Source organism: Lagopus muta, chromosome 3 (assembly GCF_023343835.1).
Source record: "Lagopus muta isolate bLagMut1 chromosome 3, bLagMut1 primary, whole genome shotgun sequence".
NCBI classification, from domain to species: domain Eukaryota; kingdom Metazoa; phylum Chordata; class Aves; order Galliformes; family Phasianidae; genus Lagopus; species Lagopus muta.
Genome location: NC_064435.1, coordinates 91,334,865 through 91,354,007, shown reverse-complemented (window position 1 = coordinate 91,354,007; position 19,143 = coordinate 91,334,865). Strand labels below are relative to the sequence as shown.

At 36.5% G+C, this 19,143-nt stretch overlaps 1 protein-coding gene across 3 annotated transcripts in view; it reads left to right on the top strand.

Moving 5' to 3' along the window:
• Positions 1-19,143, top strand: part of SLC12A7 (solute carrier family 12 member 7) — a 67,713-nt gene that overhangs the window by 22,559 nt on the left and 26,011 nt on the right. For all 3 annotated transcript variants that reach the window (XM_048940714.1, XM_048940712.1, XM_048940713.1), the window contains exons 5-12: positions 307-361; positions 4,965-5,095; positions 6,278-6,519; positions 8,937-9,148; positions 13,275-13,442; positions 14,743-14,841; positions 15,518-15,575; positions 17,729-17,903. In XM_048940714.1, the coding sequence (XP_048796671.1) occupies positions 307-361; positions 4,965-5,095; positions 6,278-6,519; positions 8,937-9,148; positions 13,275-13,442; positions 14,743-14,841; positions 15,518-15,575; positions 17,729-17,903 (1,140 nt within the window). The remainder of the gene's footprint in view (positions 1-306; positions 362-4,964; positions 5,096-6,277; positions 6,520-8,936; positions 9,149-13,274; positions 13,443-14,742; positions 14,842-15,517; positions 15,576-17,728; positions 17,904-19,143) is intronic.

Genomic DNA, 19,143 nt, shown 5'->3' with positions numbered 1-19,143 from the left:
TGTCTGTAAATTCATTTTGGGAAACCAACAGTAGATGAATTCATCATAGCTGTGATAAATTGGAATAAAGAATATTTTAAGTACATTCTCAGTGGTCTGTACTCATCTAATTGAAGGCTGTCTGAAGCATCTAAACTTACTCAATCATCATGTAGAAGGCTCTGTACTCCATTTACATGGAAATATCTAACCAAAGATCAGTTTTAGTTGCTACGAAGTTTTATTAGTAAATTCTTAAGTGCTTTGATCACTGTCTTGTCCCATTTTCAAAATACTTTAAATGTGTTTTGTTTCATCTTTCTGCAGACTATGCTAACTGCAATTTCAATGAGTGCAATAGCAACAAATGGTGTGGTTCCAGGTAATCAATATTTTTTTTTAAATCTTAGACGAAAAATGGTAAAATGATAAATAATCAAATCTGAGATAATTTGCTGTGGTATTGAAATCATAGAATCATAGAATCACCAAGGTTGGAAAAGACCTTCAAGATCATCCAGTCCAACCGTTCACCTATTCCAATAGCTGCCACTGAACCACATCCCTCAACACAACATCCAGCCTTTCCTTGAACACCCCCAGGGTCGGTGACTCCACCACCTCCCTTGGCAGTCCATTCCATATATCATATGAACTGTTAGAAGTAGTACTTGGAGTATTGTTTCAGGTATCTTGTAATTGACTTTTTAAGGTGAGATGCTGCTCTCTACCTAGACCTTCCAGGAGCTGTAGCACATTTTTGTTATCATCAAGTATTTGATTCTGTTGAATGAAAGATATCATAATTTGAGCTAATAAAGATTGATTTTCTAAAGAAATTTGCTCTGCCTTAAATTTACAAATAAAGTGCTTTTTTCCCCCTGGAATTGCCCCTAGATTACTTTTTATTTATTTACTAACATCTGAAACAGTTTGGTTTTCTGCAAGAATAATAGCCAGCATACTGGTAATAATCTCCTCCTATATAAGCATTTTAGGTTATGCTCGTCTCATTTACCTTTTTCAGGACAAGTTTGCCTGTTAAATTGTTCCTCTTCAATTATGAAACAGATGTTTTCAACACAAAATCAGTTTGCTTTTGAAGCTCTTCTAATCCTTGGTTTTCAACAAGTTAATTGAAAATATCAGTATTCTGATGTTATGGACCCTGTACAGATGCTTACATTAAATTTAAAAAATTGTATGTATATATATAAAAATAAATTTTAAATTAATTAATGAATTAATACTCAGTTTTAGAGCTTTTCTAGCTTAGTAAGGTTCCAGAATGGATGCATAAGTTGTTGGGCAAAATTAAACACTACAATTTGTGCAGAATCTTGAATTCCAGTACTTGAAGGAGGCCTCCAGGAAAGCTGGGGAGGGATTTTTTATAAGAACATGTAGTGACGGGACAGGGGGTTTTGAGCTGGAAGAGGGTAGATTAAGACTGATATAAGGAAGAAATTCTTTACTTGTGAGAGTGGTGAGATGCTGGAACAGGCTGCCCAGCGAGGTTGTGAATACCATCTCCTTGGAAGCATTCAAGACCAGGCTGAATGGGGCTTTGTGCAGCCTGGTTTAGAGGGAGGTGTTCTTGCCTGTAGCAGGGGGCTGGAGCTAGATGATCTTAAAGGTCCCTTCCAACCCAAACCATTCTATGATTCTGTTTCACAGATGTAGTACAGTATGTGAAATATAAATGCAGTAAGAATTTTTTTCAATTGTTATTGTTTTATAATTAAGTATAGTTATCCTAGTCACTGTTCATCTCTTTTTCCCTCTTATTTTTCAAGTTTATTGTACTAGTATGCCTGGAACATGTGGAAAGGACAAAGTACCTACGATTGAAAGGAATAATAATAAATAAACTTTTTATTCATTACTTTGGCATTATGAGTATCGAACTTACTGCTTTTCTTCATCACTTTCAGTGATTCTGTTGCTTTTTAAGTTAAAAAGCAAGTGTTAGTAGCAGTGAATCTGTTTAAGCTGTTCATTGCATCTGTAAACTGGAAACTAATATTTGTTATTCACTTTTCAAAGGAGAGCAGAGAAAGGTTTTTGGTAAACTTCATCGGTATTCATCCTCCTTTTTATTTCCTTCCCTTTGTAAAATCTCTAGCTCTGAAAAAAACATCCAGCTTTGTTTAAGGAAAGCCTGAAGGTTTTCGGTATGTCTGATTAGACAGTTGTCATGCTGTCCTTTCTGGTTTTATTAAGTACTAATCAGTAAACTAAATCAATTTACAGTCTTCCAATAATATTCTCCTGTGGTTCTACAGAGTTCCAGTAATCTTGCTTCACTGTAAATGTTTTAGAATAAAAAATATTGGATCTTATGACATAGGGAACTCTTTAATTCATAATATTTTTAAGGCAATGTTTAAAAACTGTAAATGAAGAATCTGCTTTTTTAATTAATAAATTTCCTATCCTAAAATTCTATCTGCCATGAAGAACTATTGATATTCCCATTGTGCTTTTTTGTTTTTGTTTGGCATAATGATCTTGCATGTCAAAATATATGTATTTTTAGCTGCTAGAACATCTTCCTGGAGCCTTATGTTTTCCAGGTTCTGAAAACACAAGTTACTCAGCCTTTCTTTGTAGAGTAGGTGCTCCAGCCCTCTGGTCATCTTCATTGCCATCCTCTGGACCCTCTCCAACAGGTTCATCTTTCTCTTGCTGGGGATCCCAGAGCTGAAGGCAGCATTGTGGGGTTCTCATAGGGATGGAGTGTAAGGGGCAGAATTTCCTACCTCAGCATGCAGATCATGCTTCTTGGTCGCAGCTCAAGATATGGTTTCTAAGCTGGAAGCACACATTGCCAGCTCATGTTTGGCTCTTTATCTATCATTACCCCCAAGTCCTCTGCAGGGCTGCTTTCAATATTTGGCCTTGTTGAACTTCATGAGATTCACAAGGCCTCACTTCTAAGCCTGTTCAGATCCCTCTGTATGACATCCCTTCCCTTCAACATGTTGACTGCAACACTGTTTTGAGTTTGGCAAACTTGCTGAAAGTGTATTCAATCCCACTATGTCACCAACAAAGATATTAAATAGTAACAGTCCTATACTGACCCCTGAGGAACACCAGGCATCACTGATCTCCACCAAGACACTGAGCTATTCACTGCAACTCTGAGTTTGGCCACTTGAGTGTGGCCTTCAGCCAGTTCTTTATTCACTGAGTGGTCAATCGATCAAATCCATGTGCTTCCATTTTCAAAACATGGATGTTATGTGAGACAGTGTCAAATGTTTTGCACAAGTCCAGATAGATGATGTCAGCAGCTCTTCCCTTATCCACCAGTGCTGTCACCTCATTGTGGAAAGCAATCAAATTTGCCAGGTATTATTTTCTCTTAATGAAGTCATGTGTGCTGTCGCCAGTCACCTTTGTGTATTCCACGTGCCTTACCATAGGATCTGCTTCATGATCTTGCCAGGCACAGAGGTTAAAATGATTGGCTTGTAGTTCTCCAGATCTTTTTTTTTCTCTTTTTTAAAATGGGGGTTATGTTTTACCTTTTCAAGTCTCTGAGACCCCTATAGTGACCCCTTTAACAGACTGCCATGAATTTTCGAATGTAATGAATAGATGCACAGGAAATTTATCCGCCGTTCCATGAGGACCTTCATGTCCATCTCATCAGGTCCCTCAGACTTGTGCATGTTAAGGTTCCTTAAGTGGTCTTGTGCCTGATCTCCTACAGCGGGCAGTTCTTTATTCTCTCAGTGTCTGCCTTTGCCTTCTGTGAAGACTGAGTCAAAAAAACCACTGAGTACTACCTTCTCTATGTCCGGGTAACCACGTCTCTCAGTTTCTTCAGGAGAGAGCTTACATTTCCCCTAGTCTTTCTTTTTATCACTTATGTACTAGCTCTCCAACAGATTGACACCATTGGTCCCTACTAGACCAGGTTTCCCAAAGAGTACCACGGTCTAAAAAGCCATATCCTTGGCCAAATCACTTGTCTGGCAACTATGAATTGATCTGCCAGATTGTACTGGTCTTCTTAAAGCCTTTTCTTTTGATTGGTAGGATTGAAAAGATCATTTATACTCCAGGGCCTCTTGACACTGTTCCAAGGGTTCTGTAGTCCTTCATGATACACTTTGGATGTTCTTGACAGTGTTGTTGGTGCTGCATAAAATAACAGCCATGGATAGTGGTTCTGCAAGCTGTACAAGGCTTGGTAATTTCTTGGTAACATCTGTAGTACTTACATAGGCTCATGGTAAGAGACATACCTCTCATGTGAGTGGGTCAGGGTAGCAAATTGATGCCTTTGTACCTCTCAGAAAAGAGTCATCTACAGCTATCACCTGTTGTATTTTCTTCTTTGCACTGGTTGTTTAGCAGTCTGTAGTGCCACAGTCAACTACTTTGCTGAGGACCAAGCTGGCACCAGAACTGACAGTATTGGCAGGGATTAATGAGAACAGAAAAACATTGCAGGACTTCTGTGCAACTGTTTGATATATGATGAATTATTTGTGTAGTATAAGACAGAAACTACGAGCATCTTCATTTGCCAGTTCTATCTGTCTAAAAAAAAAAAGCTTACTGATTTTAAGTGATTAGAGTGTTTTAATTTTATTTTCATTTCTTTAGCAAGAAATGGTCTTAGGCAAATAACCAACAAAACTGGCTAGTATCTCTTTTCATTTTTTAATTTTTTTTTTTTTTTTTTTGCTTTAATTCTGATGAATGAACCTAGTGCTTAAAATGTTTGGGTAGCGGATGATTTGAAAACACTGCTTTTGTGAAAATGCATGTGATGATGTGCACCTCAAAGTGTACATTCTAACAGCACATTTGGTGTAAACATCAAATACAGGTTTGGTGAGAACATTTTAATGGAGATGCATGCAGAGATTTTCTCAAGTACCTGGGCTGATTGAATGACAGAATGTTTTGATATCTACTGCTTTTATTAATCTGAAAAGTTGGAATCTTCTTGGTTAAATTCACAGCTGGAGGCTCCTATTACATGATTTCAAGATCTTTAGGACCAGAGTTTGGTGGAGCAGTGGGACTTTGTTTTTACCTGGGTACAACCTTTGCAGGAGCAATGTACATTCTTGGTACCATTGAAATCTTATTGGTAAGTACTGGTTTCTCATAAGTCTATTTTCAGTCTATTTTGAGAGATCACTGAGCATTGTCTAAATATAATAATTATAGATAAGTTATAATGACACCTAAAATGTATTCTAGTCCGATTTTTGAATGCTTTGGTACCACATTTGTAGTATGTCAATATTCCAGTTCTTCTTATGAATATTTGAAGAAGTTCAACAAACTTTGATTTGTGGAGCTGTCTCTAGCCCAGCGATAATAATAAATGATGATAATAAATTTATGATCATGAAATTATGATCAGTATTTAAACAGTTTAACGTTTTTTCCCCACTTAAATTAGGAAGAAAACAATTCAGTAAGTGACGTTTAGTAATTTTACCAAATGGGATGTATCTCTTTGCTACCTCTTCATAATGTGCTCTGGATAAAAAAAAGAATCCTTCAGATTATGTTTATGCTACTGTAGTCTTATATAGTTCAAGGAAAACTACTCATAATAGTAAGATTTAGTTTTGGAATTTCTGGTGTAGGAAGAGAAGAATGAGCAATAGCTTGTTCTTTGTGTGGGTATCAGACACTACAGTGTGGCATCCTCTTTGCAATCTGTACCTGTCACATGGAAACATACTTGTTGTGTTCCTTGTCTTCCTCTGTTTCTTATTGTTTTTTCTTGTCTGGCAAAGACAAATTTATGAGAGGCAGAAACTGTTAGAAAACAGAGAAAAAGCTGGACCAAAAGCTGTGCCACTTTCTCAGTATATCCACTCTGTTTTGTCCTCTTATTTCATCTTCAACCTTGTTCCTTTTCCACTTATATAGGATGCTCATTCAGCTTTACGATTTTCTGATAATACCACTTTCTATACATGTTGGTTTTCAAAGTAATTTATCTAAAAGATGTAGTTGAAAAATGGGAGTGGCACGTAATTAAAGCCTCATTGCACTTTAAACCTGAGTTTCTTACAATGCCTCTATACTAGGAAAAATCTTGAAAATAACTTTTTGTTGTTTCATTATGCCAGACACATGTGAGGATATTTGTTTCTGCTCTTTCTTCACTAAATAACCATGCCATCTGGTTGAACTTCTTTGTGAAGAAAGAAAACTGCCAACTGTAGTAGTTTAGATTTTAAAGTTCAAGTAAATTTAGTTCTTCATAAAATGATTGTTATTACATGAAAGGCAATTTCCATATCTCCTGCAGACTTACATTTCTCCAAGTGCCGCCATATTTAAAGCAGAAGAGGTTGGTGAAGAAACAGAGGCCATGCTGAACAACATGAGAGTTTATGGGACATGTATTATCATTCTGATGGCCATAGTAGTTTTTGTGGGAGTCAAGTATGTCAACAAACTTGCACTGGTCTTCCTTGCCTGTGTGATTCTATCCATCATTGCCATATATGCTGGAGTTATTAAGACTGCTATTGACCCACCCGACTTTCCGTAAGTAACATATCATTAAATAGTATAGATTATTATTAAAAAAAAAAAAGTAGGGGGAAAGAATAGCTACTACAACCAAGTTTTAAGCTAAACTTAAAAATATGCTCACACTGATCTCAGTGGAAAGTTTCACATCTTTATGAGGCGCTTACGTGATCTTCTGTTATCGTGAACTACCTATTTGAATCTTTGTAAGTCATAACTTTGGAAAATGTTCTTTCATGCTTAATGTTACTTAATGTTTTTAGCCATTGTTCTTTTCATACCTACATGCAAAAGTGGTCTTGCTGACAGTAAATACAGCTGCTTTATCTAATCAATTAAGAAATGAAGTATACAGAATAAAGTAAAATCTTCAAGGAAATGTTGTAACTCTGAACGGGAGGTAGCGTACTTTAAAAATTTGTCATGAACTTTTTGAGACTTCTATTCACCCTATTCAAAATAGAAGCTTTACATTGTTCAATTCACTTGCTTTACACAAAAACTTTTCTACTTTTTTGTTACTAAAGTCTAGTTTTGTTGTCTGAAAATGTGTTTGGTTGTCCAGTTACCAGTATGCTGGTTTTGTTTTTGTGCATCTCTTCCTGCTTGGAGAGCAAAGAACAGTACTGCTTAAAACAGTAGTGGAAGAGATGAGAGTTGCTGTAGTGCATTGCCACCTGTTATGTCAAACTGATCCTTTGCTATACGGTTGATGCAGAATTCCATAGTAATCTGACTTGTTAATGGTTGCTGCTTAAATTGAGCAGTTAGGCAGTATTTTTGGACTGTACTGTAAAAGATAAACAGAAACCTTTCTGTTGGCAAATAAAAATATGTTCAAATTTGACACTTCTCTGAAGAAAACTTGAATTTCTCAGAAACTCAAACTTCCACTAGGGAAATATTTAAATCTTTTATTTGTCTGTATAGGTAAAAGAGGGATTCTCTGGGTATGTAGCATTGGTAAGACTTATTACCAAATTTCTGGAAACTGCTTCTGTGATACATTACTATTTGGAAAAAATATTAAACAAAGCTTATCTTTCTATAAATAGAATTGTTCACATTTTGGTGGATCTGCTCTAAAAGAAGAAACTCAAATGTGGTTTCACATTATAATAAAGCTATGAGTAGGTCACCAAACTCACCGTCATACAGCAAGTTGGTGTAGGTTTGTAAAAATAGTTTTCTAGCTTCTAGTCTAACATTTGGACATTTTATAAAAACACCAGTTTCCCTATTCACTTAGCTATGTCTATCGCCTCATTCCATCTCTGTTAGTTGTAGGCATTTTGTAGATGGTGAAATACTCTGCTTTATTAGCTCACATCATGATCTTACAGCCAAATCAAACTGGAAGAAGTTTCTAGAGGTTGAGTAGTTAACCAAATCCAATAGCAAAAATAATAAACAAGGAAGATCATTCTCTTTAGCAGTGGGCTTTCTGTTAAATCTGCTTGATCTCCATGGATTTGCAGCTGTACCTGGAGATGTACTGGTGTCCTGTAAATTTCCCTTCTTGTACTCTTCACTGGTATCAGAAACAGGAAGTAAAAAACTAAGCTAAGTAAACATACTGCATGACTTAGCATACTTGGCCTGATAGCAAATGCTGTGTTTATGCTGTTTGTTACCAGATTCCTGAACTCCTTCAGAAGTACCAGATGTTTACTGCTTATGTGCTATATCTTGCCTAACTCTGATGCTTTATTTGATCATTCCTCGTTTCATCTTCATAGATGCAATGAGCCACTTTATTAAACAAGCCTGGGGGAGATACCTCCTGAATGTCTTTTGCATAGCTTAACAAAGGGTTAACAAAAGTAGGTAGTAGGTGTTTAATGTTCTTTGTTAATAACCATTTGCTTTTTGCAAAATATTCCTAGTTTTCTGAGAGTTGTAATTGCTTCTTGCATAGAACTATACAATACTTCGAGCTATGAGTTCAGTGTTTTTAAACTTTACTCTTTTCCTGGCTTACTTCCTTAGCTTTTAATCTAAAGAACTTACTTCTTGGGAAAGTGCACGACTCTTGCTTAATTTTTCTTTTGTATTTTTTTTGGTCAAACTTGTCACTGCATTATAAATCAAATGACTTCATTTCACTTTTTTTTTTTTTTTTTTTTTTTAATAGAGGTCATGATATATTCAGTCCTATTATTTAGTGGTCAAGCTGCTTGAATTTGTTATATTTTCCAAAGAATAATCAGAAAGCATAGAAGCTGTCTTAAAGTGGAAATGTTTGACTGGTATTTTAAATGTTACTGATGATGGTTTTATATGGAGAGACTCTTCTGCTTTAGTAGATGTTGTACAGCCCATAACATAAGTGCTATAAATACTGGATTTCTGAGGAAGTCTAATGGATTAAAAAATACTTAAATGCACACTACTATGCTGAAGAAACACTGTTTGTTTTGTTTTGTTTGTAGCATCTGTCTTCTTGGAAACCGTACCTTGTCAAAGCGCAGCTTTGATGTCTGTGCCAAATTTACTGAAAGGAATAATGAAACAAAGACCACAAACTTGTGGCTGCTCTTCTGCAATAGTTCTTTGCCCACTGCTATGTGTGATGACTACTTCAGTCTCAATAATGTAACAGAAATTCAAGGGATTCCAGGAATACTGAGTGGAGTTCTAATTGGTAAGTCAGAAGGCACAGTGATCTGTGCTGATTCGGCCTGAAGCTGTGCAGTAATGTAGTATTTTAGCCTGACACTACTCCTTAGTAATAATCTACTTGTGTTGAAAGATTGCTTCCTGGAGTCTACTTCCTTCTTTAACATTTCCATCTGGTTTTGGAAGCTTAATATGAATTGCTTTCATATGGGGATCGTTAAGGTTTTACGGGCACTCTTTCAAAAGCTATTTTTCTATCACATCAAATTCAGTTATTTCAAAATCCCGTGAGGGAGAACTTCTTTCCAATTTACAGATGGCATGTTGAGAAGTAAAGTCCTGTTGTTTGTCCAACAATGTACAGCATGCCAGTTCAGGAAAAAATAAAGTTTTTCTAGCTATCAGTCTAGCATTTGGACAGGAGACTTTCTACAAAGTGTGTAGAATATCTTATGTTTATGTTTTTATACAATTGTGGCTGCTTTAGGTTTAAACTAATTGCACGGGTTCATAAATTTCATTTTGAACATGTAATAGATAGTATTGTATAGGAACAAATAATGTTTATGAGGATGAGAAGGACGTTCTGATTCCTGTCCTCCACGTTCCCTTAAAATAGAATTTGATTATAGAAATATGCAACTCTCTGTAAAGAGAGATAGGGGCACTAAGTAATATTATTACTGCCATAGTAACTCAATTTAGAAGATTAAACATAAAGTGTACAAATACACATTCAGTTCCAGCTGAAATGCAGGCTGCTTTGTGTCTGAATTTTTATATAAACTCACTCAGCTTCCTCAGAATCAAAGATGAAATCCTGCTTTTGACTAAAATGCTTATTGCAAGAACTGTGACTTGAGATTTTATTTACTGTATGCATTTTGTAAGTTACTACATATATCTTTTTTTCTTAAATGTTACGTATCTCTTCTCATGCTACTTTACATTCCCTCCGTATGCTCAGAAAACAGTCTTGTATTCTAAGCTTTGAACAGCTGTGTTTTTTTTTGTAATACAGTACTACTGTATAAAAGTGCATTTCATTTTCCTGATGTCACATGAAGCCAAGATCTGTAACAACCATTATGAGTCTGCTGAAAGCTCAGTGTAAGGGAAAAACTTTCCAGTGTTCGTTGTTTGACACTTACCTATGGATAAATTTCATCAGTTTCTTTACCAGGCTTGGTGACTGAGTAGAAAGTTTTTGCATAGTTCTTTGCAGGTGGCTTTTGCATTCACCACCTTTGCATTGGAAAGCACAGGTTACATCCTGGTACCATTTCTTGGGGAAGTTTACTGGTGGGTTTCCTGAGCTTTTGGCTTTTCTAAACCTTTGACACTGTCCCCCACTACATCTTCGTGGAGAAGCTGTGTGCCCACGTTTGGCATGGTTTGGATGAGTGTACACTCCGCTGGGTGAAACATTGGCTGGATGGCCGGATCCAAAGAGTTGTGGTCAATGGAGTTAAATCCAGTTGGCAGCCGGTATCCCCCAGGGCTTGGAACTGGGGCTGCTTCTATTTAACACCTTTATTAATGATCTTGATGAGGGGATTGAGTGCACCCTCAGTAAGTTTGCAGACAACACCAAGTTGGGAGGGAGTGTTGATCTGCCAGAGGGGAGAAAGGCATTACAGAGGGACCTGGACAGAATGGATCAAAGGGCCAAGTATGAGTTTCTGTATGAGTTTTCTGTATGAGTTTCAATAGGGCCAAGTGTCAGGTCCTGCATTTTGGTCACAACAACCCCAGGCAACCCTACAGGCCTGGGGAGGAGTGGCTGGAAAGCTGCCTGATAGAAAGGGACCTTGGTGTACTGATGGACAGTGGGCTGAACATGAGCCAGCAGTGTGCCCAGGTGGCCAAGAAGGCCAATGGCATCCTGGCTTGGATCAGGAATGGTGTGGTGAGCAGCACCAGGGAAGTCATCCTGCCTCTGGACTTGCACTGGTGAGGCCTCACCTTGAGTGCTGCGTTCAGTTTTGGGCACCTCAGTACAGAAAGGACACTGAGGTGCTGGAGCAGGTCCAAAGAAAGGCTACAAGGCTGGTGAAGGGCTTGAAGAATATGGCCTATGAGGAGAGACTGAAGGAACTGGGGCTGTTCAGTCTGGGAAAGAGGAGGCTGAGAGGAGACCTTATTGCTCTTTTCCAATATCTGAAAGGTGCTTACAGCGAGAGTGGGGCTGGTCTCTTCTCACTGGTGACAGGTAACAGGACGAGGGGAAATGGCTTTGAGTTGCACCAGGATAAGTTTAGGCTGGATATTAGGAATCACTTCTTTACAGAAAGTGTTAAGCACTGGAATAGGCTCCCCAGGGAGGTGGTTGAGTCACTATCTCTGGGTGTGTTTAAAAACCATTTGGATGTGGTGCTCAGGGACATGATTTAGGAGAGGGCTGTCAGAGTTAGGGTAGTATGGTTAGGTTGTGGTTGGACTTGAAGGTCTTTTCCAACCTGAGCAGTTCTATGATTCTGTGAGCTGTAAAACTGAATATACACGTTATTTTACCTGTTGTTTTTTGTCTTTGAACCACTTTAAAATACATGTGAAATCTTTTATTCCATGTCCATCTTAAGCTTTTTTGCCCAAGGAATCTGTCAGAAACATATGGGAAGTCTAGATGGGCTAAATTCAGAAATCTACTTCAGGTATGTTTCTACCAAGGAACTTACGTAATTCTGAGGTACAATCTTTCTTTAACAAAAGCTGTGCTAGACTTCCATGGTTCCTCAAAACTCAAAATAAAAACTTATTACATTTGAATTCAGAAGTAATACCTATGTGTGTCTTACTTTTATTCCTTGCTGTTGTTGCTGCCAGTTGTTCATTTGCAGATGCTGCTTTCAAGTTGACTCTATGCTTGCCATACTTTAACCCTTGGGTAGCAATGCAGTTTCAGATAAATTAATTTTTAGCAGCACAAGTCCTTTGGTATTCTTGGATAAACACTGTTGTGCTTGCTGAGTGTGAACATGAGTTCTGATACGTAATATTAGCTGGAACTCAATGCATAGCAAAGATTTCTCAAATGAACTCTTTCTGCACTGGTGGTTTATTTTTCACTTTGTTCGAAGACTTGCTGTAGTTTGTTTGTACTCTGCATGCTGTAGTTGGGAATTTGGAGGTCTTGCCTCATTTTCTGTTACTCAAATGTTTGCTGAAAATCCTGAATTTCAGTTTTCTTGTTTTCCCTAGCTCTTGCTTTTATGTGTCTTCACCTGTACATTAGTTCGTTCTTCATTTCAATGAAATAACATGTAGTTGCTTTGTAGTAATTCATGTTTACCTTTCCTTTTAACCATAACTCTTCTCTTGCTTACAGTTTTTTCTCATGCATGATTCCATTTATTATTATTTCATAGCAGTTATAATAGTTCTTGGGCAAATCTGAATCTTTGGCTCCATAGGAGATTGATTTTGATTCTGAATCTTCATATTGTGTTGAAGGTAACAAAGACTTATTTTAGAATGAGATCTGTGTTTAAGTCCTTGCCATCTTTTTGAGGGGCATAAATAACATTTTCCCAAATGTAAACTGTTGGAAGCTACTAGTTTATTGACCTTTGTTATGCAAACATTTGTAGTTTATATCTGGGGGAATGTGGACCATTACCTGTAGTTTGTGTGTGTTGCTTTTGTTTGTTTAAATTTCCTTTGTTCATTGGTCCTCTTCTGGAGTTGGACTAATGGCCATTTGGAATACCTTCATTGTGAACAGCCAAATCTTGAGCTATTGTCCAAATTTCCTTAATCTGGAGATTAAAAAAAATTTTTTTTTCCTTTACTGCTATACTTTTTATGTTTTTTAGAACACTATAGCTGGTAATACATCCATACGTTTGTATAATCTAAGTGGATGTTCTAGAATATGTTAGAATTTAATTCTGTGACTCAGTCTTTAACAGAAGAAAATTTTTTACAGCGTATCCCATATACCACTACATCTCTACTGGCATCCAATGGAAATGTCCACCAGTTATGACTGTTACTGATGTTATTGCTGCTGTGTCTAAATTTCATAAAGAAGCACTGGGAAATGTCATGCTTTTTATAGATGAAAAGTCATCCAACTTACAAGGGTACTGCACTCTCTCTAATATTCTGAGTCAGAGGCTACAATGGCTATTTTTCCCCCCCCCTTGTAGATAATCTGTGGAGCACCTATTCGGAGAAAGGATCAATAGTTGAGAAAAAAAGTCAGCCATCAATTTCTGGATCAGAGGACATAAAAATGGGTGGACGTCCTTATGTTTTCACAGACATCATGACCTACTTCACAGTGCTTGTAGGGATTTATTTCCCATCTGTAACAGGTAGACTAAAACTGTTTTTCTTGAATGAGAATGTGTGTTTATAGCTGAAGAAAAAAATGTGGTGTGAATATTGATGACACATGGAATTCCTTATCTGTCCAAGTTTTAAGTAATAGATTTTCTGGTGCTAGAGAGACATAGCTGGCTGCTGTTTATTTTAGGGGTTTATAGAACTTAATGGATCAGTTGACAGGCTGTTTTCTACCTCTCACAGAAAAAAGAAACCTCGATGGCTATTCACAGTAAGTTGCAGCTGAATTAAAAGTTTTTATCTTTACAATGTTTTAATCTTCAAATGCATGCAAGAAAACTGTTATGTATTATGTACATTGTACCTTCTTTAAAATTCTGGGTTGTGGGGTTTTTTGGTTTGTTTGTTTGTTTTCTTCTCAACTTTAACAGTTGACTTTTTTTGATCAAGACTAAAAGCTAGGTTAGTTTCCCTCAGATTTCATTTTACTGAAATTACCGGAAAACTTTTTATTGAAAAATCCCAGATCAAGCAATTTAATATCAAAGAACAAAACAGAATTTTGATTCAAATTTGCAGCACTATTTACTAATAGAATACCAAATGGAGGTGTCTCTTCCTATTCTCCACTGTTCTCACTTCTGTACTTCCCTCTTTCTCTCTTTATCAGCACCTCATCATATCCCAGCTTGTAGTTAGGATTTCACTGTGTGGAGTTCAACAGTATTTTTGCATTGGAATGTGTTGACCTTAGCTACTGTTTTTTGTCTCTAGTGGTGATAAGGCAATTCTAGGGAAGAATGTTTTTATTCTACTTTTTAACATTGTGTCAGTAAAAATTTTTTGTTCTCTAATTAGGTTAGAGAAACATGAAGGTGTGCCTGTGATCTCATGACCATTCCTTTTGTGCTTCTTATTGCTCCCTTCTTTTTGTTTCATTTTTGTTATTTAGTAGATTTGTTTGCATACCTTACTATGTATGGTCTGCTTAGTAAGAATTTGTACATCTGGTCATGCTGGTAAAAATTCCTAATCTCATGTTTATAACATCCATCTCCTACGTTTTGCTTTTCTTGTACACTTTCCTGTTCTAAAAATGATCAAGTTTTTACTGAGCCTTCTGGATTTAGTTCCCTCAGAGATAAGTGGTAACACAAATTTATGAATCAAATGAATATACAAAATAAGGATTGATGCAGTAATATAATAATTTCTGTAGCTTGCTTTTTGGTTATGATACAATAAAAGTTAAATATTCCAGTTCTGTTGGTTATTTAAGTGAAGTTAGAATTCACTGGTTTTATGACATACAAATTTCTTTTTCTTTAGGTATTATGGCAGGTTCAAACAGATCTGGTGATCTTAAGGATGCTCAGAAATCTATTCCTACTGGAACAATTTTAGCTATTTCAACTACTTCTTTTATTTGTATCCTTTGTGCTGTTACTTTTTTTTCTAGTCCAAATTCTGTAGGCATGGTATTGATTTTTTTTTTTTTTTTTAAAGTCATTGAGTAGCCTGAGTATAAAATTAATGAAATCCAACCTGAAAATAAATCTTTTTTATTTATATATATATTACATATTTATAAGCATATACATATATTATGTGTTTTGTATATATATAACTGTAAAATATATGCACATAGATGGTTAAAATGTCCTGTTTTCTACTAAGGTTTCAAACTCCAGCTTACAGCAAACTCCAAATTACAATTTATTTATAGTTAATCGATAGAGATTTATAGCATATTTCAGTTGGCAGATTGCTTTGTACTCAGTACAGCCACTGAAAATCTTAAAGCTAGGTAACAGCAGTAGAAATTGTTATTTATTCAGTAACTAGAAGACACAAATATCTTTGCATGAGAAATTACATGTTCTGTTTTGTGATGCATGAGCTGTTTGCTTCCAATACATTATAAAACAATTGTGGATCAAATGCAGGACATATGTAAAGAACATAAACTAAACATTTGTAGTATGGGAGAATAATAATAATAAAAGCAAAAACAAAAAAACTGAAGTTAGTTATCATGGACATTTAAGTTTTTCTCTATATAATTATTTATTTACAATTTATCTTCCTTCAGTCTCAATAATAGATCTTTCTTGCATAGTGTTGTTTGGTGCCTGTATAGAAGGTGTGGTATTAAGAGATAAGTAAGTTGCATTCAACTAGTTATTCTATAGGGAGCATGTATGATCGTGAGTTTTGTTAATTAGATTTCATTTCATTAATGGCTCTTCTGGGAAACATCCATGTGGAATATTAGAGGAAGCATATAGAGGAAGCATCTGGGATAAATGTTTGTGAAGTGGAACTGTTCCTAATTAAACACTCTTGAGAGACAAAAGCATAGTCGGTATTTGTAGAATTGGCTGAGATGGAGGTAAGTGTGTTTTTATTAGGTCAGGGGAGGTAGTATGCTCCTGAGGAATAAAGATGAAAATTTTTTTTGACACCTGTATGACAAGTGGAGTTCATCAGAAAGAATACAATATACCATCTAGTGGATGCATGACACCTCTTGGTTTTTAAAATGATCACTTTAGGACTCATATTAGGACAGACTTTGCAAGCTGAATGCAGGTAATCTGTCAGAGTCATAGAAGGGTTTGGGTTGAAGGGACCCCAAGGTGCATCAAGTTCCAACCCCCCTGCCACATGCAGGGCTACCAACCTCCACATTTAATACCAGCCCAGGCTGCCCAGGGCCCCATCCAACCTGGCCTTGAACACCTCCAGGGATGGACGGGGCATCCACAGCCTCTCTGGGCAGCTGTTCCAGCACCTCACCACTCTCTGTGAAGAACTTCCCCCTGACATCCAATCTTAATCCTCCCTCCTTGAGCTTAAAAACATTTCCCCCTTGTCTTACCGCTAACTACCTGAGTAAAAAGTTGATTCCCCTCCTGTTTATAATCCCCTTTTAAGTACTGGAAGGCTGTAATGAGGTCTCCTTGCAGCCTTCTCTTCTGCAGGCTGAAGAAGCCCAACTCTCTCAGCTTGTCTTCATAGGGGAGATGCTCCAGCCCTCTGATTGTATTTGTGGTCTGGACCTTCTCTAACAGCTCCACAGATCTGTTGCTAGAGCAGAATGCATTTGCAGCAAGATGGCTGATCCAAGATTGTTGATAGTTTCATTTACACAGCTGCCAGTTCATGTTTTTCTGAAGTCTAGCATAAGAATGAAATGTAGCAGGATTTGTCTATTTCAAAGCCTGCTTTTCTTTTCATTGTGGGTTGTCATATTTACAGTGGGAAGAAAAACCTTGTACATTCTTTCACATTTCAAGTTTTCTTAATGGAGCCAAATTCCAATACTTGTATTAAGAATGAAGATGCAGTTCAGAGAAACATAGCCTGTTTTTCTCCTTTGTATTTAAAGGATGTCTTTTCCTGTCTTCTCATCTACTGAAGATAGTATGTGGCTGTACAAGCTTTAGAATATGCAAGAACTTGAACACTTGTTTACAACTGATCTGATTATTATGTCTCTGAACTTTGTCAAGTAGCTGGTCCAAATAGAGAAGTATTTAACTTTTCTTAGCCTACAGCCTTTTCTTTTCTCTGGTGTTTATTAAAATAAATTTAAAAAAGTGAAGAAGTTATATGCTACCACAGTACCATAGAGCACATGTTCTTGAAACTGATTTTGGTTACTTGCTTACAAAGCTAAGATGAACCACCAGAGGCTTACTTGTTTTAAAAACAAAATCATTTGGGGAAAAAAAAAAAAGAAGTTTTTCATTCTTTACCCAACGTGTCCATAAATGAGCATAAAGTCAATTATCTTTAGGAGGAAGAAAAGAGTAAAAGAAAAATCGATGGCATTGGATTCAGTGCTCAGTGCTCTATTATGAAAGTTCTTCCTTTTTTTTGATACTCCCTTGTTAAAGTTGCTCTTTTGAATTGCATTGGGTGGCATAATAATCAGAAGACACAAGTAACTTGGGATGGCTGTATCTAGTAGTTTCTCTGTATCTCCTTGTCAGTATATTAGTATCACACTACTAAAAGTGTGAACATTAGTTCAACAAATCTGTTTATGCACTGGGCACGCCAGTCTTACATACAGGTGGGACACAGACTTTTTCCTTTTTTTTTTGTATTGTTAACTTTGTAAAGTTTGCCAAGGTAGCTAATAGTGACTGTGTCATCTTAAAAGGCAGCATCTAAGCATGTAAGATTGTCCAAAAAGATTGAGATATGGGTTGTGAAGCTATAAAATAAATTGTTTTAGTGTTTACTGTGGGTTGTTGTTGTTAACTTGTTTACTCCTTGCTATTGTATTGTTTTTCCCTTCTCTAAGGTTTGGTGAAGCAGTTGATGGAAACCTAGTGGTTGGTACACTGGCCTGGCCTTCTCCATGGGTTATTGTGATTGGTTCATTCTTTTCAACATGTGGTGCTGGTCTCCAAAGTCTGACTGGTGCACCCCGTCTGTTGCAAGCCATTGCAAGAGATGGCATTGTACCATTTATTCAAGTGAGAGAATATTTTTATATATTTCAAGTGTGGCATTTATTTTGTTGACAGAAAAAAAAAAAAAAAAGAAGCATTATTTCTTCTGTTCTTTCAGAACTAAAAAAAAAAAGATTTGAAGTCAGGACTACTTATTTACAGCAATATAATAAGTTATTGCAGACCAAAGTTCAGTTATTTCAGTGCAATTTAGTTATTTTTGTCTGTATGTACATATGTATATATAAATGTTAGTAGGTCAAGACTGAAAAACTTATGTAAATTGAAATGAGCAATCAAAGAGACAACTAAGCTTTCTGACTGGACAGTGCTAATGATTGGTGTTTGTGAACTGAGTTGATTTAATTTCATGATAGAGATGAATATCACTTCTCACATCAGAGATACAGTTCTCACTTTTATTCATTTTTGGAGGCTGAGTGAAGTCAAGAGTAACAATGTAATTCCCTCTTATGACGCCATATATCAAGACTTTTTGAGGGATTTGAGACTTGGAGGGTACTTGCAGTTTTGGAGTCATACAACTGTTGCATGGGCAATTGGGAACGAGAGGAGATTAATATGGGGACAACAGTCGGACATCTTTTAAGAATGAAACAAAGGACTTTCAAACCATAATCAGGAAAAAAGTAACATTTTATTATAAAGAAAAGTAGACTTATCAATGAGTCATGGAATAGAATACAGTCACGAAGGTTGAAAAAGAACCTCCACGATTGTCCTGTCCATGAGAGAAAGCAGAGGGGAAAGGAGAACACAGAATAAAGAACGGATGAAGTGAACAACCTACACGTTCGAGAAGGACGTAATTATGGAAAGTAGCAGTGAGTGCGTAGTGGTTTTAAGTGTGGAGGGGAACGCAGAATGAACTAGACTCAGTCCTCTCCAAAGAGCATGTATTGACCTAACCACAGACTTGGTGCCTGTTGTGTGTGATACAAAAAATAATGCTTTCAACTGTGTTAGCTTTTTATAGACTAAATGCAACTGATGCATGCAGATTTTAAATTACTTTAGATTATTTCGACAGCAGCTGCTGATATACTTCAATGTAATGTAGTCATTGTTTTTTTTAGTAAACATTTTTCTTCATATTGGAGATAAATGTTTTTACACTCCCCCTTTTTTTTTTTTCAACAATTTTTTTTGTTTGTTTCTTTTCCCTTCTAAATGATGACTGGGTTTGGTTCCAGGTAGTTCACTGTCTGCACTGTGTTTTAAAACACTATAATAAGCAGCTTTT